Below are 24,416 nucleotides of genomic sequence, written 5' to 3'. Positions count from 1 at the left end.
GAGACGGGGAGCATGCGTGTGCGCCTGTGCGTGCACACTGGTGGTAGAGGTTGTTAGCAGACTGCTTTTAAAACACTGTAACTTACTATCTTCATAAAGAGGTGCAGAGAGCAAGTCAGATGGTCAATAACAGAAGGTAACTGTAATATTAGAGAAAAATACCAACTTATGCTAAAGTTAACAACAGGTTGAGGACAGCTGTTTTGTAGAGTTGCATAAGAAATTATGGTAAAAAGGCTCTCTTTCACAACTTTTTCTTATTACATAGAAACAGAGTACTCCTCAGTTCCCTACCAGAAAAAGATGTTCTTTTCCTTTAAAATATCCTAACTGTCTCAGAGAAATTTTAGAAAATCCATACACAGCAAAATGACTTAGCTCAAATACAGCTTTTCATCTCTAGAAGTCAAAAGTATTTTACAAAGAAAGTCAGTATCATCAACTCCATTTTCTGAACTGGAGCAGAGAAAGAAAAAATGGCATATTTGAAGGTTACCCAGCAGGACAGTTGTGCAGTGGGAATAGGAGGCTGAGACAGTGAGAAAAACAATATATCTAATAAGACCAAATTCTAAAAATACAGAACATAAGTAGGGGGAGATATAAAGTATGACAGTCCTCGAGGATTGGTCGGGCAGCTGTCCTATTACCTAAATCCCATAAAGTCTGTCCATCCAGTGTTGCATCGCATTCAATCTAGTTCTCCAAATTTACTGCATAGGATTTCATAAATACTGCAAAGTTACAAGAAACACCAGAAATACCCCAAAGCAGATCTCCAATACAAAATCACTTAGTTTTCTGCTAGATCATAAACACTAACAAGGAGTTTAAAAAAAGTAGATGAAAGTACAAACGATGAATGTAAAGATGATGAAAGTAGTATCGACCAAAGGACTAGAGTTACTCAGGTGCCCAGAACTAATGTCAGAAACATTAAAAATAGTTTCTGCCCTGCCTAATATATTCACAGTATAGGAGGTCATTCAATCTCCATACATTTAGAAATATCTTTATTTAACTTATTTGTTTTAAGAAAAAGCTTTGGAAACATAAAGGACTTAAATAAATTAACAATAAGCACTTTCATATATGTTGCAGATAAGATAGGGAATGGGGACAACTAGTACTAGTTCCTCTAATTGCGAATACATAAATCACCTTGTCCCAAACTGCAAAAACATGTACAAAGGCAAAGTTCAACAGACAAACGAGTTAGCATCACAGATCCGTCTATTGTGTCAGAATTTTCCAAGCTCTCTGTATTGTTGCTAGTCTCAGCATTTACTCACCTGGCAGAATATGAAATTAATTTAAAGTGACAAAGCTTTGTACCCAATTGGGCCACCAGCTGTCTACCACGGGAAGCAATGGAGAGTGGAAAACTACACAGGTATGTCCAGCCTCCATTACCCAGAGGCTGAAATAACAAGCAACAGCAAAACCTGAAGTCTGCAACTTAAACACCTGCTAACCAAAAATTAAATTTATTATGCAATTATGAGAAACTCACATGTCATGCAAGTACCATTCTATGGGAAAAGGCTAAACCAGAGGCTGCTTAAAATGCAAAATGAAGAAAGAGAGCACAGGAAGAAATCTCAGGCTTAAAATGATCAGGAAAAAGAGAGAATACAGTAGATGCACAGTTTAAACAGAGAATAGAAAGTGACAGCGTCAAGCACCTAGCATGAGAATATCCTGTGAATATTACCTTCTGACTGGACATAAGGCAGAGGTTGAAAATGGAAGTTTGATCCACTCAACACTGTAAACTCCAGAAATGGCGCAAGTGAAGTTTTTCTACCCATCTACAATTTATTCAGAAAGTCATGAGGTCAAAACATGGGTACTGAACATAAGCACAAATCCTAGCCATCCTAGCCATCACAAATTCATGTTCAGTAGCTTTATGCATAGTCCTATTTTTCATCATACCAGCAACTGACAGGAATCTTACGAAAACTTTCTTTAGTAAAGAAAAGTACTTTCTTTACTACTACTAAAGTATTTGCCTTGTAGGGAGGGTTTATTACCTATACTTTTTCTGAACATTGTGTAAAGAACAGTTCACCCAAAATACATCTCACCTGACCTGGCCAGACGTTAATGGTATTTTAAACTTTAAATAATCCATTGAGATGAATGTTCATGTTCCAGTGAATTTTGAATACAAAAATGTCCTGCTTGCTGGCTTCATGAATAGCACTGTTTCACTTGAACTGTATTTCAGGAAGGCTTATTCAGCTTGTGAAAATAAGTGAGCTGAAATGCATGCTCTCTCACAGGAGGGCACAGTATAAATTCAGAGTATCTTGCATCCTTCCTTTAAAGGTCATTTGGAAAGGTGTTGCTATGTAAAATACAGATGCATGTGTGACAAGGTCGCAACTTCTAGACAAAGAAAACTTGTTACTCAGATCCTCAACAGGAGTATTAAGGATTTTATGCTGTGACAGAAAGAAGCAAGAAAATCTAAAGAAATCTGTCTACTGTTACATTTCAAGATGAGCGAGCTCAATTTACACAGTCCCACCTTTCTCTGCACTGCTGATATTAAACCCATGAAATCTGAGAAACCACTACAAAATAATCTGCATGTTCAAATTAAGTGCTGCTATTAAGATGCAAGTGCTACTGGTTAAGATACGCTATATGAAGAATGCTGCAGAAAGTCATCCTAGGACTGTGTGAAAGCCCTGGTCATGGAAACGCTGGGCATGTACCGTAACGCAGCACAGAAAGTGAAACTTTTTTCGACAGCCCTGCAAGTCCAAGGGAGAAAGAACAAATACATAAAATATCTAGTGAGCAACAGTGAAATCTGTTTTTATCCACGAGGGCCTTGGATTTCCCACGCAGCCCCAGGGCTTCTCTGCACACCTTCAATCCCATCCATCAGATGAATCTGACTCTTCCACAGCAGAGCTAAATCTACCCCATCTCCAAATGTTGCTGCTGCACTGCTTAAAATCCAGAAGTAGAGAAGGTATGGCTTTCCCAGGCTGAAGCTCTGCCACTGCCATAGATCTAATGCTAGGAACAAATTGTGCCTGGTCCCATATCACAGAAGGCAATATGAGACATGCTGCTCAGATGTGAGACGTGCCCCTTGAGAGCATCACTGCTGTCCTGCAACACTCGGACCATCCTCCCTAAGACCTGTCACAAAATGCAATTTCTCCTTCAGCTTAGTAGGCTAATGAGGCAATGCAGAAAACCTGAAAATAACAAGCAGCATACAGCCTCCAAACACTGCTAGACTGCAACAAGGCAGGACAAGCTTCTTTGAGGTAAGATAACTTCACAAAATCACCTAATCAGATTGCCTTCTTAGGTTGCTAATAAAATAACCGACTTTCCAGGCTCAGCAAATGCTAGAGAGAGTTGGGGAAAGCAGACTGTGGGTACTTTGCTCACTTGTTTAAAAAGAAAACAAAGAAATCAAATACACACACTTGTCTGTGGCCCGCTGCCCACACGTATTGTCTTCATTAAGCACGGGAACAGAAGCTTTGTGGTTACTTTTCTGCAATTCTGTTCAGTCTGATGGCACATTAGCTTTCAGTCTAATGTTTTTTTTCCTGTAGACTTAGCCAACGTTTTGCTAAAATCTTCTTTTTCCACAATGCCGCATGCTTCAAAGAGCATGTTTTCACAAGTTCCCTTTGTGCTCAAAATTCTTGCTGAAAAAGAGGTTAATACAAACTGAAAATCCTTGTGACATTATGGACCTTTTAATTGGTTACTAGACCTGCTTTGGGGCATGTATTAATAGGGCAGAAGCATTATGCGTGCTCATCCTCTCTCTCATACGAATTGCCAGAGGAAGGAAAGTATCTTGGTATTCTTGAAAGCAGTATGTAATCCATTTAAAAATCTGAAAATCAGGAAATATAAATCAAAGTCTAACTAGAAAATAAAAGAAACAGCAGTGCAGGTTATTCTGAAGCTGTTCAGAACTGAAAATAAAGCGTATATAAAATGTAACAAGGTGTTTTACCATAGCGCTAAGAGTCTCCTCCCAGTCTGGCCTCTCTCGGGGATGGATGCTCCTCTGAAGCTCTGGCACAAAGTCATCTTCTTCTGCATGTACAGAGGACTTCATCATTCTGAAAAAAAGGACAGACAGGTTTGGTACTCAGTGACAATCTCTAGGTAACCTTACATACAGCTCTGTCATGGTGCTCAGTTAACTGGCTCATGTGACAAATGCTTCTATATCCAGAAATCTTGCAGACTTCTCTTTCTCCCTCATTATACAAGCAGGACTAGAGCATAAATCTGATGGAAAAATCTGCACTTCCTAATCAATCAGATAATCAGATAATTTTGTTTCATCGCTGCACAATTTACAAATGTTAAAACACAGAAAAACCAGAAGTAATAATTTCCTGTACATTTCAGCAAATTGCCTATACCGCCCAGGCAAACAACATTAACCTTATCAAGAGAAATGTACACATTTCATCCTCAGTTGTCTCTGCATTATTTTGCCAAAGAAACAGAGACAGCGGCGTTTGTATCTTAGCCTCAATTCATGTCCCAAGGCCTGAGCCATCAGCTCTCATAGCTCTTACTGATCCTATCTGCAAGCATGAGTGCCTTCAGCTGCCCCAACTCTCCAAGGATGAGCTCAAATCAATCTCATTCTATCAAGGTAAACACTTCTTCAGATAAAGAGCTGTCTTTCAAATATCCCGTGAAGTAAATTTTAAGCCTGCAGAGATCAGAGGCTCAAAATTAAAAGGGAAGAAAATATTCATAAAAGCTTCTCAGCCTATCTCTATCCCTGTGACAAGCCTTGCTGTTACAAGAGTGCCATTAAATATTGCACCGGCAGGACATATAAATGTGCCTTTGCAGGGGTTACAGTGCAGGCCTGAAGTACCAAAAGCCTGTTGAAAGTCTAGTGTTATGCATTCTGGTTTCATTAAAATACAAGATTCAGACAGACTTTTTCTTTTATTAATATTTTGCCATTTATTTATTTTGTTTAGAATAACCATTTCAACAATCAACACTGCATATATATTGATGGAAAAGAAGGCTGGCTTGGCTAAATGTTAACTATGCTAATTTACATACAATTCAACTAAAATAAATATGGTGAAAGCCTTTTCAGAAAACTGCTTTGGACTTTTCTGTTCTTTATAACAAAATTTGGATGCAACAGAAGAAATATTAAGCAGGATTCATCAGCTATTTCCCATCCTTTTGTTCTCAGTGCATCACAAACCCTAATGCTCAGCACAATAAAACTTAACATGATAAATGGGTTCAACAGCTAAAAATTTTGCCATGCAGATCAATTAAGCGGATACATCACCTACTGAAAAAGCTTAAACATAATTCTATCACAGGAGAAAGACAAACATGGTCAAAAGTGTTTAAAATCAACAGGATGACAAACAAAAACAGAATTCAAAAGTGGTATTTTAACATCAAAGCTGCTATGGCCCTGAAAAAGTGCAAGCTACTTCTTGTTTCCTTTAGAATATCCAATTAATATATGAAAGTTTATTTAAATCCCAAAGCCCCACAATGTATGTGGACTTGCTCCAATGTCATGCGCATCTTTACCAGACAAAGACGACATAAATCACATCACTATTATTTGACTGTAAATCTTGGTCAAAAGATGACAAAAAAGGAGAGTACGGAGAAACAGAAAACAAAACTGATAAACTCTAACCTTACAAAGTTCAAATTAACATTAGAAAAAGGAAACATGATACTTATTTTTCAGTGAATGACAAAAGCTAGTTCAGACTAGAGAAAACTATCCTGTGCGCCTAAGAAACACCTGCGATTTACTTGCGGTCTGTGTATTAAACCAGGACACTGACGGTTTCAGGCTAGCACTGGATTAAGCAGAGCATCAAACAAAGAAAAATGTTAAAATACATGCCCTCCAACCCATATCACATGGCAGTTTTCTGACTCCAAGCCTGACTTCCCCTCCATCATGACCAACATGTCAGCCACCCCAAAGCTGCTGCACCAGCATGCGGGAGACAGTTAGATGAACCACGCATTTAAAACACAGATGAAAATCTGTGCATCAGCCTGTGAATCTCATGCTCTCTCCATTTCAGAAATGGCCTGTGAGCAAATCCCCTCAAAAGCTGCCTAGCTAACCAGCCTAAACAAGAAGTCGTAACCACAGCCACCAGCAGTGGAGCCAGGGAAGATGCCAGAAAAGACAGCTGCTGAAACAGGCCTCGGATCAAGGTCTGAAGTCCTAAAACTCCTACATACTGTTTGCAGCTATAGCATAATTAACTGGGCCAAAGAATTTAAGTCTAGTTTGTACTCTGCATAAGGGTTAAGAATGAAGTAATTAACACTCATAATAATAGGATGGCTGAGTTACAAAGTCATATCCCATATAATTGTATACTCAGCTTCATGATCACATTTCTGTTCTAATAAAAAACACATCCCAGAGAATACAGGCCTCAAAACCAAAAGTCTTAATGCCTCAGGGTAATGCTGCTAAACGGTTTCATGAGCCATTCACACTGTAAACATCACCATTTAGAAGTAGGCCATTCCTAATGAGGCAAGACAAAATATGCCTAAAAGTGAAAGCAGTATGTATCTGCAGAAAACCTGCATGAAAATGGCGTGATTGAGAACACAGAAGTGCGATGCCAGCTAAGATGAGAGAATCACACCTTTGCAACATACATGTTTAAAGAATTTGTTATTTGTAAATCTGGAAATTTGGTGCTCATGGGGTGACTGCTCTTTCATCTGGCCTGCACTGCACATAAAGACTCAAAAGATCTGACATGTTTCTCATTGCCCCAGCTCCACCACATGAGAAATTTAGTACTTATTTTAACCTGCCGGTTGTGAAGAAAAGGTTTCAAAACCAGAGCTCAAAACTCGAAAAACAACAAAGAAACTTAAACCCCAACATTTTTTAAGTCAACCTCATGATTTTGAAAAGGGCACGATGAGGCTTTGCTCAGGATTTCAAAATGTTTGCGTTTGGCAATATTGCAACCGTTTTAAAAGAATCTAAACAAATTAAACAGCTTAACACCATCAGATAGAGTGATGGGATGAAAGGAAGAGGAGAGGAAGATCAAGATCCACCTTTCTGCATCACTATTAAAACAAACAGCTTATCAAATGCATGCTATCTCAGATTACAGATTTGAAAATAACAAGACCAAATTTACATCTTTATGATCATTTTGGATTACAAATGAATTTACTATACTAACTATACTAACTCCTCAAGATTATGGCAATTCCGCTTGGATTTCTCATCAGAAAGCTGGTTTCCTAGGAGTATTTTCCACCCCCCAAAAATGCTATTTCCTTTTGACAAGCAAATTTTTTTAATATCTAAAACATTGCTAGTAACATAGGGCTGCCGAAGGACAGAAACAAAATACAGCTGGTTCTGTGCATTTCACTCAAGAACCTTACTGATTTTCTTCAAATTTCATTAAATGACAACTTGACCTTCAAAACTGACAGATTTTCAGAAATTTCTCAAGATGAAAGAAACCAATTTAGATATACAAATGCACAGGATTAAACAGGAATTTTTACCTAACAGCTCATTTATTTTTTCCAAGCATGGTATTCCTCCTACAATTATATAAGTAACATTCACAAGACTTGACTATGCTGTTTCCAAAACACTGACTTTCATTCATACAGAAACAACCAGAAGAATCTAGAGTCTGAATGAGCCAAATGAATCACCAATGCAAGATCTCAGTTCAGAATTTTCAAGCTGTAAGGAGCTGGCTCACCCCCTCATTACTGCGTATAGCTAATAAACAACCGCGGGAGTAAGGAAGTGACCTTGGAGACCAAAGGTATGTTACTGTTATGTTACTGTAAGGATGGCTGATTGCTTTCAGCAGCAATTTATCCTGGGATAGTTTCAGGTGGATAGAGGGAAATGTTCAGATGGAATGACACTTCCTATCCTATGCCACAGAAGAACTAGCAGGAAATCCAGGTCTCCATTTTAATGATCCAAACAATCCTGACAGGCTATTTAGGTTTAATGTAAGGCAGGCATTACTTTATAGAAGGTTTATCATGCAGAAACTACAAACCAGGAGAGAGTGGAAATCTGTAATTGAGATTATAAAATACATATATACAGACTTGATATATATTACACAAACTATATGCTCACTTGTGGTACGCTGAAGTTGCTGGGAAATCTGACGATGATGTCAAGAGGAGAACATGTTCTACGCATGCCTTTATTCCTGTACTGTAAAGCATAACTCACTCTTGCTGCAGAAACAGACATTTCTTTAAGACAGTAAAATGGAAAAAAAAAAAAAAAAAGTGTCCAAATGCTTACCAATTTCTCTCCACATACAAAGCATCTGTCTTGAAATTTCTTTTTACTAACAAATATGCAATAATTTAAAAACAAGCGGAAATACCTTGCCAGAGGCCCAGGTTTCTGGGTCTCTGCTTTCATAGCGTCTCAGACAAACACGGATATCATAGAACCCAGTCCTTTTTACTGGTGCCTGATCTATTCACTCACATTATAGATAAACTTAGGCATATAAAACTCCACGATAAAACTCTTCCCAAACCCTTCCCACTGAGATTCTGAAATGCATTCTGATTATTCTTCCTATTGAAGGTGTTCTGGACTTTCACTGGAAACAAGAAAAGCTCTGCCTGTACCATTGTATATTTTAAACAACCAATTCAGTAAGCATTTGCTAGACTCGTTTAATGGAATACTCTAGTACTGACAGAAATCAAATACTTAGTCACAGTACCACAAAATATTGGAAATGATATTTAAGATTCTCTAACGGCATTATAAACATTTGATAACCTTCTGTGAACCATTATTAATCTTTAACAGTAGCTATTTAATTCCATCCCATCTGAGACAAAAGAGCAAGGAAGGCAAAAGATGCTAAGGATAATGTTAGTCCCTTATATTCTCAAGCCTACTGACTTTTTTCCTCACAGCCCCTAATCTGGATGAAGAAAAATAATCTTTGTAAATTAGCAACACTGAAATATTGGCAGAAGGGCAGAAGAAAGGCAGGGAAAGAAATGCAGCTACTCAAGACACTCCTTTTTTTAAAGCTATTTCAAGCGATTTTACAGGAACTCCACATTTTCAAGGATATCCTGGAGAACGAAACCACAGCTCAGGATCTCAAGAAAAGCTACTATGGAAAGACTAAGGACAGGAATCTATCTGCAACAATATTTCTAGGCATTATTTCTTCACACACTCTCAGCTTTTCTTCTGGACTTCCTATAGGAACTTGGCTGCTAATTTTCAAAGCTGCAGACCTGCTGGGAGTCCCACTAGAAGCCCCAAAACAAGAAACCAAAGAACATGTAACTGGGAAACAGCCACACTGTGGTTGCAGTCACTGAAAGGAACATCAAAGAAAATGTCCTCGGGGCATGTAAAACCCTAGAGCCACACAGCTGGGGCAAGGAGATTTCTAGCAGTCAGACATTACGATTTTTCCTAGCCACAAGGAGAGGCAAGATGGGTTTAGAATATGTATATAATATATATGCACATGTATAAATATTTATATGTATATTTGACATTATTTTAATTTATAGAACAAATAAATAGCACAACATACATACGCCTAACTCACCACACATGTCAAGATGTAACAAGACTAATTATCTTGTTTCTGCCATGGATCCTTTTCCACAGGAGGGGAAAAAAACAAGAGCCTGGCTAGTGTTTACATAAAACACTGACATAGACATTTTGTAAACATTAAAGGCCAAACAAATAAAAGAACCAGCTCTATTCTGCAAGGCCTACATTTGGCCCTTTCATGGGTGTTATAAATGACTGAAAATTAACTACAAAATTTAATATTAGCCGTAACAACAGAAATACAATTTTAGTTAAATGTCACTTCTCCAACTGTTTAGCAGCTCTGAATGCCCTTTATGTGAAATCCGACACCACTATATTAATAAAGGTTCTGTCTGTACAGGGGCCATTAAGCAATCTCTCTTCAGATGAATGAATCCTTCTTCATTGTAAATTGAGAATCAAATGTACCGGAACAAATGTTTACAGGACATTTCACAAAAGACACAGCCTGTGTCCACACCCATTCCTTAAACTTCTCTAGTAGGTCAAGTTTACGAATTTCAAGCCAGAGCTTGCCTATTTGTATAAACATTTGTATCAAGAAACTATCTAATGCTCCTTTTCAGGTTCTCAAATCTAATTTATCCCATCAATGATGGCATTTCCATGTGTGCTGATGAGTAATTAAAATATTTCAGTTATAGAGCTGTACTATCTTCCTGACTGGATTCCCCAACTGTTCTGCATTACTGAGCACTAAGTCCTACCTCCACGCACTGTTCAAGGAGTGCATTGCAATGCCTTACAAGGCAGAAAGCACCTAGAACAGATAAGGCATGCTAGATGCTTTATAAAATCAGAAAACTAATATTCAGACTGATGTCCATAAACTTTACCATTAGTGTATGTGTATAATATTGTAAAACTAAATACAACTTCCACTAGAAAATAACTTTCCCTAGATCAGGGTTTGAAGGAGTCCTACATCCACAAATACCAAATGTTTCCACATATCTGTTTGCACAAGAGATGAAGAATCATAAAAACTGTTTTTGTGGAAAACGCCCCTTAATTTAAAGGAGGAGGAAACAAGGCAGATACTTTAAAAATTGTGGGGTTCCTAACAGAAGTTTTGTAGCCCTTATTGAGTTTCTTTGACACACACCATGTTTTATCACTGGACCACAGTGGTTTAAGTGACACGGTTATCACGGACTTTGGTGTCATCTAGATGCTGATGACACACAGATTAATCGCTCTCCTCTAGGAGGACACAAGGGTGTTGACCATTTACTTTCAGAGGTGCTTGATGCTTTGAAAGCCATGTGCTAGCATGGAAGCATTGAGCGTTTTGAATGCCAGACTCCTCACATCAGACAGTTAATTGTCTGCTCGACAGATACTCATTTGGGGCTGACTATATATTTTTTAAATTAAATACCAGTTCCGATCTTTAGGTTTGCTCCCCCAAGGGGCCATCAGGCATTTCATCTTTCCCTTCTGCCTCCCCCTCGAATGAATTTTCTTTCTGACCTCAATTTAGGAGGTGAGAGCTGATGATAACTGATTTATTAGTGTATTTATTATTTATATAGCACTCTTATTGTGCCTGGAGATTTCTCAACCAATGGAAAAGCATAGCTCTGCCCTACGGAATTTATGATTCAAGAGGATTTACAACTCCATAGATAGTGATGTTTCCTGAGATATAAATTCAAGAAGCCATATTTAAATAAGGTCTTTGCTGACACAAATCTATTCTGAAAACCAACGCGCTTCAAACACTATCTGATAAAAATTGGCATTTATGCTGCTCAAATAGTCTGCATAGAAGGCCAAAATGACACAATCTTTATCAGGGCACTAAAAACGTAGTAAGGAACAGCCGTTCCATTGCTTCCAGGGAACTGTACATCCACTTGGCTCATCTTCCTTGCTCCTAGCAACCATGTTTGTCTTCAATAAGCATTTCTCAGTTTGACAGTGTTAACAGACACTACTCAAGAAAGAGGAGAACAGTGAATCCAGCAGACTGAAATCCAAGTATGTGATGCAGTGCTGCAAGCTGAAGAGTTAGTAGCATTACGCAGTGCTTCTGGGCACCTCCACAAGAACTGGCAGAACATTTTGTAGACAAATGAGATTTGGGTTTACTTTAGGCTTCAGGAGTTCACTACAGGTAAGCCACTGTGCAGAAACCTCAAGCTAATGCTGAGCATGTTAATCCTCCAAGGCACAGCATAACAGCCTGACTGCAGCACCTCTGTCTCCCCCAGTGCAAAGAGAGGTTTCAGGCTACAAACCCATACCTCTCCATCACCAGCATGGAAAGATATGCCAACAGTGAATCAGTAAAAAAGATACCTGAAAACTCTGCTTTAGAGGCCTTAAAAAAAATTGATCAAGATGAGGAGTCACAATGCTACAATGAAAAAAAAATAAATATATATATATATGTATAAAGTGATGTCAACATAGAGTATATGAAAGCAGAATTATTAAGAGGACTCTTCATATTATATGGATTGCTCCTTATCACCATGAGGAAAGCTAGAAAAACTAGGAAACAAGAACTGAGAGACCTGACCCAAAGTGTATAAACAACTGGGCAAGAAGTTGGAATAAAGCGAAAAACACTGATGTTTCTTTATTTCTGACATCAAACTTATACCACAAGAATAGCTATGCATTAGCTATTAGCTATGCATTTGGAAAAAAAAGCAAAAGAAAAAGGCAACCCCCCCCCCACAAACCTCCCCCCACCCACAATCCAAATCCCAATTTTCCAAATAAACTCTGCATCCACAAAACTAAAACTAATACAGTGGAAAGGAAGAAAATAATCATGCAATATGGAAAACAGAGATAGCCCAAGAGTCCCAGGGAAAATGAAACGAGAGATGGGAATTGAGGGCTGACAGTGCTGACCTGAAAGAGGATTTAATTTCCCATGTTTTAAATCAGCACTGTCAACACCTTATTGATTACATTATGCCCATCTGTATTATATAAAATAAGATTTCTAAAGTCTGTCTCAAGGCTTGTACAAAGTGAGGATGGAAAAGACCTACAAGGTCAGCTTAAAACACACCTCATAAATAAACAAATGGTAAATGGATTGCATTTAATCCTCAACCACAAAATGAAAACCTGGCATAACAGAATGGTTTATTGTGATTGATTGTATGCCCTACAAAGTGGAAAGCTATAATTGCTACTCTTGACAGAAGCTGATACAATTGGGAAGCCAAAATCCAATTGTTTAGGAAGCCACTGGTAAGAAAAAGTAATAGAATACCATTATATTACAATGAAAGGATATTAAAAAGCCCACCTTATCATTCAAATATTAGTTAGCACGAATCAAACTAAGTTTTCGCAAGTTATTCTATGCTGTAGCTCTGCTAATTCAAGTAAGGATGCACCCATTGACTAGTTTTATATGTTTATATCAGTAGTTTTCAACTTGGGGTCTGCTCGCCTGTGAGGGTCTGCGAACTATTACTGTGGGCCCTTAAAAGTTGAACAAAAAAACCGCGTTCATTTATGCTATGCAGCAATTTCATAAATGTGGACCTTTCGAGGAACGTTCCCAGGCAAATTTGTACATCTGCCCAAACAGAGAAGGTATGGGAATACAGGTCTTCACAGGATCAGCACTATTACGTATACAGGTGAATTCAATTTTATAGGACATCATGATGTATGGCATAGTCTTTAAATAGTTTTCAGATTCAGAATTTTTAACTCTTCCTACTTGCAAATTCCAAATTGAGACTGGAAAACCATACCTACACTCAGGAAAGCAACAGTAAGTTGGAGATCACCAATATTATGATAGAGTTGAACGAATAGCACGACTGCTAATACTAATGGTTGTTGTTCAACTCCTTGTCTAGAAGACAGTTTACACGGCCACGAAACAAAATTTCAAGCACATTTTTAGTTTGGGGGTTTCTGTTCCTATAAAATAATTTTTAAAAAATTACTTTCTCACTTGTGCATCACCAACTGTTAAATTAGATCCTCAGCAGTCTGCCAGAAGAGAAATCTCTTTCTCTTTTTTTTTCCTCTTTGCATCAACCTTTCATTTAGGGCTATATAACATTTAAAAAAATGGATTTTTAAAATGAAAGGTTTAAATAAAAGTCTTTTAAAAATCAGCAGCATCACCTGATTAATTTTTAAAAGCGATATAGGGGACATGTCAGTTCTTCCACTGCTAATATATCTCTGCAGCGCTGAGGAGAGAAGGCCAGCAGTACTGCAGAGATTAATTAACAAATTGTTTCCTTGCCCTATTTCAACTCTCTGGACACGCTTTCAGTAAAGGCTCTGATACGGTTATCTAGTTAAATTATCTTTGCTCAAGGGTTTAACCGAATTTTCAGACTTCAAAATATGTGTGTTGTTTATTAATTTGCATGAATATTTAAATCACAGCCTCTGAGCTGCCAAAGAAAAGTTCCATGAGCAAGATCAGATCAGGCGGAATTTAAAACCTGTGAGCAAGTCTGCGGAGGACAGTTTGCGTTTTCGCAAAAAGCGGTCAACAGGCAGCCTGCCTCCTCTCTGTAATGGTCTTAGACATTTTTCCCTGGTTTACTCAACATCCTTGAAACAACGCATGCATACACACACACTTTACTTCACACTACCCCTTCTGATCCTCAGCTGAAAAAACCAAAGCCCCCACAAGCCCACATGTCCATATTCTAGTGCTTGAGGGCACTGCATATGTTCTCACTCGCACACACTTGGGCCGGCCGTCAAGGTGACCTACTTCGCTTAGCCAGCCATGACAGTTCTGCCAGCAGGACCTCAACACCACTGCTCAGGTTGCAAGTACTTCCAAGGTGTCAAATTGCTAGCCACCAACGGGAGGCTTTTCAGGCCCATCAAGGGGTAAGGAGGGATGCTGGGAGAGGAGAAACCAACAACCACACACTATAAAACCAAATCCATTATTGTTATTTTTCTCAAAACAAAAAGCGGTTCTGCAGGTAAGATCAACCCCAAATCACCTTATGTAAATCATCTCTAAGTGTGAAAGCAAAAGAGAACAGAGGCTCAGTAGACCCCCCCCCCCTTCTTTTTATTCTGCTTCTTCTCCCATAATTTTGGCAGCTTTGTTTTCCTGTCTCATCCGGTTCTGTTTTATGGCTCAAATCAGTAGCACCCCTCTCTTCAGCGAAGTACATAAATAAGTAGGGACTGGAACATGTACCTAAAAGCTTTGTTGAACTGGGCTTTAATAATGTGCATTCAGTTTTTGCATAACTGGAATTTCTTTAGGTGTTTTATATAAACAATAAGTTCTTGGAATATTCAGTTTTTACATGCTTTGAGCTATGTTCTTAGTTATTAAAAAGTTTTATAAAAACAATCATAGAATTTTCATGCTTTTGCATACATATATTACCGAACAAACCTGCTCTTTTATTTGGCAACACATAAAAGACATTGTCTTAGTAGGTGCTTGGCATTTTCTTTTAAAAGAACACAATGATGGCCAATAAAAAAACCTCAAGAATGGTCTCCTCTCGTCACTTTTGCCCAGTATAAGAAAAGGACTTAGGAAATCACTGCACAATCAGAATCACCGAGCTCTGGCTTGACTTTCTTTTGTTTGGTTCAGGAACAAATATAAATGTATTAAAGAAAACTGTCTCCAGGGAACGAGAGTGCTAACCTCTCATTTATAATTTATTAAATCACCAACAGCAGCTCTAAAGTTTCCGCATAGACGAGAGATGGAAAAGGATGGCTGCTCATGCCCTTCCTGTTCCACTGCGAAGTCCAAACTTGGGCACTGCCAACACAACTCCAGTGTGCCAGCAGCAGCAGGGTGCCCTCCCCGGGGTTCTCCCTCCCTCCTGCTGGCTAGGTCTGGATGATCTAGCTCCAACCCTGGCACAAGAGAGCTCAGACTGCTGCTACCCACCTTCCTCATCCAAAGGACAGCAAGATGGGTACCATCTCACAAAGCTCCTAGTCAAAATCTGGCACTAATGCTCCCTGCATTTCCTTTGCAATTCCCCCGCCCCGTTTTCTTTTCTTTTTTGTTAAGATTACGCCTTTTTCTGGGCAAGGTCTTCATCTCATGTCTTCCTCAGTGCCCAGCAAAAGCAGTTCCATTCTTTGCTGGAGTCTTCAAATATTGCCATAACACAAGACAGTAGTAAGAACTATTACATTACGGCTATTCCAAATTACATCCCAAAATTTTGAAGCATTACCTGAATCTAGATCCAAGGACACTCATTTGGGCTGATCTCTCTTTTGTCTGTAGTTCAGTGGTAATGCAAAGCAATGGTAAATTTAATCTTTCCTAACACAAGCAACTACTGGAAAAAAGATGCTTTCAGCAAATGGAATAATTAAGTGCAATCAGCTAATCAGTTACAATTAGCCCTGCGTGCTGTTAAGTGACAACTGTTCATAACATGAAACAACATTTAAACTTGTCCAGTCAGCCAGTTGCTTAGCAGGGAAATCCTTTCTCTGCCTAAGCGTTTGTAGGGAGCCAATCACCTATCTAGAGCTACCTTTTCTGTTTTAGCAAACTGACAGCAAAAAATGATTGTGTTTATACGGTTGGCACAACACTGCCATGCCCCACTCTGTGGAAGGAGTCAGGGAAAAAAAATTCAAAGACGACTTGCTAGCGAATACTAGGGGATGAATGGTTGTAACTCCAGACACTGGAACCTGATCTGCAGAAAAAAACTAGGAAAGATAAGCATAAGAAATAAGTAAAGAATAGCTCCAGGCATTCTGATGGTTTAAATGGCCAGCGGCCTTGGCATAAGGTTTACAGCAGTGCTTCTACCTGTTCTACTATCATAGGTGGCCTGGGCCACTCATCTGCTACTCTTGCTCCTGATACACAGGATGAGGAAATGCAGGTGGCAGCAGTGCAGTAAGTAAGGTGTAGGGGTGACAAGTGGAAGCAGCACTTGAGAGCTGGATGCAGACCAGAAGACAGAGGAGCTATAGGGGTCAAAATGTCTCGCTGTGGTTCAGAGTACATTTTCCACTCCAACCTCCTGCAGAACCAATGCCAGCATTACAAACAGTGCCAGTGTTGACACAGTCTTTGAGAATCAAAAAAAAAATTTACCTTGCCCTTTTGGAATGATTTGCAATTGTTAAATATCTTTTTCAGAAATAAATAATTAAAAAAAAACACAGAAAAGAGACCATTGATCTCCCTTGTCTCATGTTCTCAAGGATACAGCTGCAACCACTACTATCCAATCATTCTACCTTCAACACCCACACAGGCATTTTTGGTACAAAAGCATTTGAGCTGGCACACGTCTGCTGTGAAAGGAAACCCTGCTGCGAGGTTTCCTGCTGCCACGGAGATGAATTGCAATAGAACAATTAGCCAAGGCTTCAGTCTGATTTAGATTTTTGAGGAGAGACTGAGAGGTGGTACATCATAAAACAAAAACATTAACTCTAAAGGCTACTCACAGCAACACAACGCTGAAACACCATGTGTAATCTGTATCATAGAGATTTCTGGTCGTAAGCTCTATTGTTGTAGTGCTTACTGACCCTGATTATGCTAAGTGCTGCACTTGAATATGCCAGGAGACTGTAAAATGACAAGGCAAGGACTATCTACCTCAAAGCAGACCAGAGGTGAGCAAAGGGAGTATCTCCATTTTCCAAAAAGCCACAGTAGCCAACACAGCTCAAGTAACTTGCCCAACATTTCGGTGGAAGACTGAGGCTAAAACAGCAAATAATTTCAGTTTGGCAGTTCCTAACCACAAAGACCATTCACAGAAGCACAGCTTTAATCCAAAGGCTCCTAAGTATGAAACACTCTACCAGGTCCTGGAGGAAAAAAAAATCAGAACACAGGGAGAAAAACACCCTCCAGTCTAGACTAGAGGATCACACACTTTCTACCCTCACGCATCTGCCATTCTTTGCCGCGCAATATTCTAGCTTCACATAGGACGGAACAAGAGCTTCCTCTATCCCAATCCTCCTTACAGGCAGGTAATTAGGGCACTCTCTCAGGGAATTAAACTGCACAGGCTCAGGACAGTGTTGAAGTCTGCTGTTTCCCAATCTATGGCTCTAATCGCAAAGGTTTTATGCAACATCTCCTCCTCTCCTTTCCCCATTACCTTCTGAATTTCTTTAAAAAAAAAAAAAAGAGAGAGAGAGAGACAGAAAGAGAGAAACAATATATACAGAAAAACTTAGCAGGACCACTAAACCCGGAAGCACTGGGCTGCAGATACCTGTATTATCAAAGTGCCTATCTAACAGGGCTTCAAGCCAGCACTTCTAACCAATGAACAGCCTAAGCAATCCAGCCGCTCTGCTGCTACCAAAAGGAGCAGCTCCCATCTCTTCACAGCCTTTTGCTGCCCTATCTTCCCTGTGCCAGCACAAGTACTTGCCTGTCTCTACAGACACTGCTCTGGAGAAGCCCTGCTTCAGCCACAGCAGCATTTCAGCTCTCCTTCATTGGGATGCACTTTCACAAAGAGGAGGTGAGCAAGATCTTAACACACCCCTCTCAAAGACCTTCCTCTGACTTTGAGTACCTCCTGCAGGCTTTTGCAGATACCATCCTGACACACAAGTGTCTCTCCACACTGAGTGGACAGAACCTGGGCTTTTATCATGGCTTTGCAATGCTGGAGCTGAGGATCTGAGGTTGTAAGGGTGCTGCAATGCTTCACCACGCAACATCACCCCAAGCCCTTTGTGAATACCAGAGCTCAGGAAGCAGAACTGTTTTGTTGATTGTTGTTGTTTTTATTTAACTGCAAAAAAAAAAAGCATCTGAAACATAAACACTTAAAAAAAAGAAAGGTCAAGCTTTCTGTTTATTTTGCATTTAAAAAACAAACTATGAGCAACAAAATATAAGCATTCCAGAAACAACCTGTGTCTAAGAACAAGGACATGTTAAATCATAATGTGAAAAAATATCAGCCAGGAATTTTCACCCTTTTAAAACAAAAAAAAATTAACTACACTGCTTAACAATATTGCGGTTTTAGGTAACCTCTTTAAAGTCCCTGAAACACCAACAAAATCAGCAACCTAATTTTAAAGGCATGAGCAAGGGAGGGAAGAGAAAGAGAAAAAGGTGAGCTGCATATTCATAGACTACCCAAGAGTGAAGTGATATTTGAAGATGAACAATAAGAAGATCCCCTTTCTAAGCACTATGAAAGGTGTTTAATTGCCTAAGCAGATGCCAGCTGTGGAATGTATGAAAAATCAAAAGCAAACAGGGTTTTCTGTCTCTTCAGTTACAAGATAATACATCTGCATTCACAGTCTGCATCTAAGGAAGATTAATAATTTTCAAATATTCATGTTATCACAGGAATAATAACTTACTGAGTGCCTGACACATTCTGCCATTAGTAAATGCCTCACTCACCCCAGTCACAGAGAGATACCACAGGACCATCTGGAAGGGGTTCCGCTGCGCAGAAGTGCTTGAAATGCATGCAGAGTTATATTAAATGTAGCAGGAAAGAAGAAAGGTACGTGACAAACCGATTCAAGAATCCAGGAAGCAAGCCACACAAATGACTGTTGAGTTGTGCAATGACTCAGCAGGGGAAAAAAAAAAAGAAAAAATTAGCAGCAGATAGGACAGCCTTTTCCATAAGAAATGGTAATTATCACCAAAAACAAGCAAAATAAATGAAGAGAAACAAGAAGAGTTCCCAGCCTGGGATTCTGCCTAATCCCATAAGCTCTGCACACCAAGTTGTTTCTCTCTCTCCTAATCAGCCACTCTTTATTGCCCTACTCAGCACACCTGAGCAAGCAGAGGAGCAGGAAACTGAGCTGGCTTAACCCCTGGCTCACCATGCCTCTGCCTAGCTGCACTGATAATGAGAGTGCTTTTGCTGCTGAACAACATGACAGGAAGCTACAGCCAAGAAAGAAGTCAGACAAGCACACAGCAGAAAAAAAAATACTAGCCTGGAGAATCCAGCGCAAACTCAGAAAGGAACTGGACTGTGGCAAAACAGGAGACAGTTGCCACACACACCACCACCCCCCAGCATGTCAAGCCAAAGAACATGGTCAGGACAGGCAGATGACATGATGTTTCTGCACCTCCTCTGTAGTTCTCCTGAGAAACTAGCACGAAATTCAAGCTGCCCTTCCACTTGCGTAACTTTACAGGACAGCTTTTCCATGTCTGTTAAGGCTCAACAGCTCTTATACAGCTCCTTGAAACGGTAAGATTAAATGTAGTCTGTTAAACATAGCTCAGATAGTCCAGCTGAGCTGTGCAGAATTCACTGCTCAGTTTAAACATGTTCTTGCACTCCTCTCCCTTTGCAAACCTATAAGCAAATGGCTTCTCAAGAACATTTAACCCTCCAAAGTTACCAGTGAAGCATTACTGTCCTTTTGGTTTGGACTCTTAACTGCATGAGAAACAGCAAGGCATTCAGGTAGTTACCTAGCTTCACCAGCATGGTAAACTTCAGTGAAATTTAAGCAGATGCTTACATGCTTTGCAAGGCTGGGGTAGGGGGAAAAAAATGTATCAGGTAACCCTAATTCCTTTCCATCACTCTTCATCCACAAACCCTAACACTTGAAAAATTATCATGCCTTATCACTGCCTTCTCCTTCACTTTTAAAACCTCTCCCGGCACGATTCCACCAGTACAAATTCTACACAGTCTCTCTGCCATTATTTTAATCAGCATATAGTTAAAGTGTGCTTTTGCATGCGGCTAATAGAAGATTAGAGGATGCCAACACCTTATACAGGTAACGCCTATTGCACAGGTAACTGTTTGCACTGACAGGGAAACGTAAGGTTAGAGGGGAGGGAAGAAAAGGAATCAGCTAGGCAAATCTGAATAGGGCAGCTGAACGGATAACATAATACCTAAAGCCATTTTCTAAACGTTTTCCTCTGCCATCATACCATCCTTAGCCTTTCCGGCTAAGGCAATGGCACTGTCCATTCCCACTGCTGATAACATTAAGCCCTACTGTCCTGAGGCAAGGAAAGCTGAGACTTTAGGGCTAGCACATGAAAATACATGTATTTGTATAGCTGAACAGCCAGCGATGAGGGATCAAGATGGACCGTGGAAAAACAGGAAGTCATACTGCAGAGAGTCACAGCATCTGCAACATTATACTTGCATCTGCATCAACATTTATCACTCCCAAATACCTTGGGCAGAGTTCTCTTAAATCAAGGGGTGGGAAGGAGAAGTTAATAAACAAGGACAACCCTGCTGAAAATTATCCTCCACCATCTTTTGATCCTTTTTCAAAAGACCAACAGAAGACCAACAGGAATAAAATAGATTTTTGCCCTTAGGTACTTTTTATACTCAGGCCATACAGCTCTTTACAATTAAGTGAAAATGTAAAATAGCTAAGTGTTGTTACTCTTGCTTTCAAAAATGGTGTAAACAATACATAAGAACAATTTACTCACTAGCTGAGTCAGGGAGGCCTGGAACAAAACCCAGGAGTCCTGGCTGCCTTCCTTCCTTCATGATAACCTCCTCTTCATAAAACGCGACCATGGACAACGCACTTTTAACTCCATGCTGACAACCTGTCTGCCCACAGGCACAGAACTGGCACTAAAACACAGAAGCGCAAAATTTCTTCTTAGCAGGCATTCCCCATATTATAACGTGCAGTGGAGGAAGATATAACCAGAAAGAGATAACTGGTAGACTTCTGTCTTACAGGTAACACAACACAGTGCTTCAATCATTTTTTCCACCATGACTAAAGTAATAATCCATTCTAATTTATATTGCATCATATCAGAAGCTGGATATTTCACTTCAACCTTTAACTGTCCTGACTCATGCTGTCAGTAATAAAATGCCCTCGTGGGAAAATAAATAATTAAATAAATGAGACCTTAACCTATTTCATAAAGTACCCACTGTTGAAAGCACACTGATTATTTTTAAGACATCACAAAGGACTGAAGGTGCAATATGTTAACTTAGAGGACAGGTGATGAACGGATTTATAGCTTTTTCACTTTGACAGAAAAAAAATGTGTGGGTCAGCTTTTGAAAATATTTGTCTCAAGCACCCAAGGGTAGTCTGGAAAATGAAAGCATTTCTATTATGTTGGCACTTGTGGAGAAAGGCAGTATAATGAAGTGACCAGGCTATTAGCCTTCCCAAAGAAATGAGATGTTGTTGAAACCAGTACGCATTCATTTTAGTGGTCAGGAAAACAACAGTAAACGGTGTTCTTCAGGCTTCCCCCCTCCCATCATCAGCAGCATGATTTTAGAATGACACATGCAAAAGAGACTTTTTAGTGCATAATGAATAGCTCAGCAAAAAGGGAAGGCAGTGAGAGAATAGATTAAAAAACAAAAAGTAAGAAAATAGTGAACAAAGCAATAAAATTGTAAAATACCATGCAAGTTCCAGGGAACAGAGCAGGCTGACAGAGCACATCCAAAAGACTCCTGTTACAGAGAGAACTTAGAGAGCAGCCAGACAACAGAATCTCCCAGGAAGCTAGCGGCCCGCCACTCGCTCCTCGCATCACCGCCTCTTCACCAGAATGCTCTGACAAGAAAGCTCATTCACTGGGAAATCTCCAGTGCAACAAAAAAAACACTGCAACCACTAAATCTCATTATCAAAGACAAAAAATACATTTGGTGGGAGAGAGGGAGAGATGAAGATTCTGAAATGAATTAGGTTTCTGAATCACGTTTTTAAGCAGGACGTGGACACTGATTTCCTATCACCAATTTTCTGTGCTTTAGAAAACTTTCCATCTGATCCAGGAGGTGTATCGCTTACTTGTTTCAGGAGAAAGTTCATTCCCAAATCAGCCTTCTTTCCCAGCTCTCCCACAGAACAAGGATGACGGCAGTGTCCCGAAGGGGCTGACTCAGTTATCTCCACCTCCCTCTCGCCTCTGCCTTGCTCCCCAGCTCTGATGCTCCCGGGGCAGCTCACAGAGTATGACACTACTCAACCCAGAGCTCCTTGCCCCCTCTGTACGTGTTTCCTTCTCAAAGGCAGGTGAGCGCTCTGAAATTCTTTTTTCGAACTTGGTTTGCAAATTTTTTTAATATTCTTTCTTTCTTTGGAAAAATGTTTGAGATAGCTAGGCAAGTTCTTTATGTCAAACAGAACATAAAAGAACCACCAGCTACTCTGTTATCTCAGAAATACATCAAATTAATCAGGTAATTAGCCAGAGATTTTTACATTTAATGTAAGATTTAGCAATGCATTTTGCAAGAAAACTCAGCACTAATTTCCATCAGTTTCCTAAATCCTCACAGCTAATTATAAAAGTCTTTCAAGCAAAATATAAATGATCTCTAAACTATACTAGTATCCTCTTCTAGTCTGTTATCCTTTTTCATGTAGTAAACGAATAAGCAATACCATCCAGCACTGAAGCCTCCCATTAAGTTTTGGAAAACCTACAGGAGGGAGCAGAGTTAGTCAAAAATTACAACCGCTTCTTCTCTTGAAAAGACACTGATACCATCTTGTATTCCCATTATATAATTAAGGCTTTCAACACACTCTTGTTTTATTGTAAATGAAGCAGTAATTAAACATGTTCTCTAAAAATGACATAATTTTGTTTTCCCAGCCTGTGCAAACAGATGTAATACACCAACAGAAAAGACAAAGATTTCCTACCACAAAAACCATGTTTCTGCCTGAAACCATCGCGCAGGCCGCACAAACACCCTGACAACACTTGCACTTTTTCAGTTGCCGTAAACAGCTAGCAACAATCATTTATACATAAAGCGATGTACTCAAAAATGGTGGCAGCTAGAAAATGCGGAAACAACCCCTTTCTCAGATCTGATGTCTTATTTTCCACCAGCATACTGCCGTACGCTTGCTATTGCAGAGATATCTGGTAAGATTCAAGCAATTTCTTTTAACCCACTTAAGATGTCTATGTAGGTAGAGAAACTTATCATTTTTACTAAGCTCTAAGGTTGATTACAGTAACCGAAGATACTCCTTGGTGTGCATGTTTTCCCTTCCTGTTGTTGTACGTAGCATTAGAGAATGTCAAACACGCATGGGCATTGCTTCTTTGATTTAGCTACTTTGAAGAGCGTTTTAGGAGGACTGGGAGAAGGGAATGTTTGGGCAGGTTTGGGAAAGGAGGCTTCAAGATAAGGCAATGATATCAGTAGGTTTTTGAATAACATATTAATGGAATCAGCAAAGTTAAATTTGTAGATCTTCCAGTGCACTATATATTAAATTCAAGAACAAATGTCCCATTGGTTATTGGCTTCCTTCGAATTACTAATAACTAATTTTTCAAAGATAGTTTTATCAAAATTTTTATGGAATACATATGAGAAGGTAAAGTCATCACTGTGAGGAGTGGGGATAAAACAAGCAACGAGAAGTACCTGTGGTTTCCATTTCAGTATTTCCCCTGTTAAAACAGCACAGAAGATGCTGAAAGTTATTTCCAGAACCTGTATTTCTTGTTTGCTACCTGTACTGCACACCTGACTGTACTCCTTACAGATCAGCATTTCCATAATCTGATGAGTGATAAGAAAATATTTTAAAAACCCTAAACAAAGACAGTCCTCAGAGCACTCAGCTGCCAGAAATCTCCACTCTCTGGATCAGATTTCCTACGCACGACTTAGTAGCCAAAGGGTTTGGAACGTCAGCTAAGAGTTCACCAGCGCTCTGCAAAAGCCTGTAACATTAACTTGCAGTCATGCTAATGACCAGCGCGGGTGCACGTCAGTTATACTCACTCGCTATTCCAGAGTTTTCAATGTGGTGACCCTGT

The 24,416-nt window shown here is 39.5% G+C and overlaps 1 protein-coding gene across 1 annotated transcript in view; it reads right to left on the bottom strand.

Annotated features, from left to right (window-relative positions):
* Positions 1–24,416, bottom strand: part of ARHGAP32 (Rho GTPase activating protein 32) — a 272,203-nt gene that overhangs the window by 163,202 nt on the left and 84,585 nt on the right. Inside the window, exon 2 of the mRNA XM_067309997.1 lies at positions 4,004–4,112. Coding sequence (XP_067166098.1) covers positions 4,004–4,111 — 108 coding nt within the window. The 5' untranslated portion in view covers position 4,112. The remainder of the gene's footprint in view (positions 1–4,003; positions 4,113–24,416) is intronic.

The sequence above is a fragment of the Apteryx mantelli genome, chromosome 23 (genome assembly GCF_036417845.1).
Source record: "Apteryx mantelli isolate bAptMan1 chromosome 23, bAptMan1.hap1, whole genome shotgun sequence".
Lineage (NCBI taxonomy): Eukaryota > Metazoa > Chordata > Aves > Apterygiformes > Apterygidae > Apteryx > Apteryx mantelli.
The sequence above is the reverse complement of the archived record's forward strand: the minus strand, read 5'-3'. Positions and strand labels throughout refer to the sequence as shown.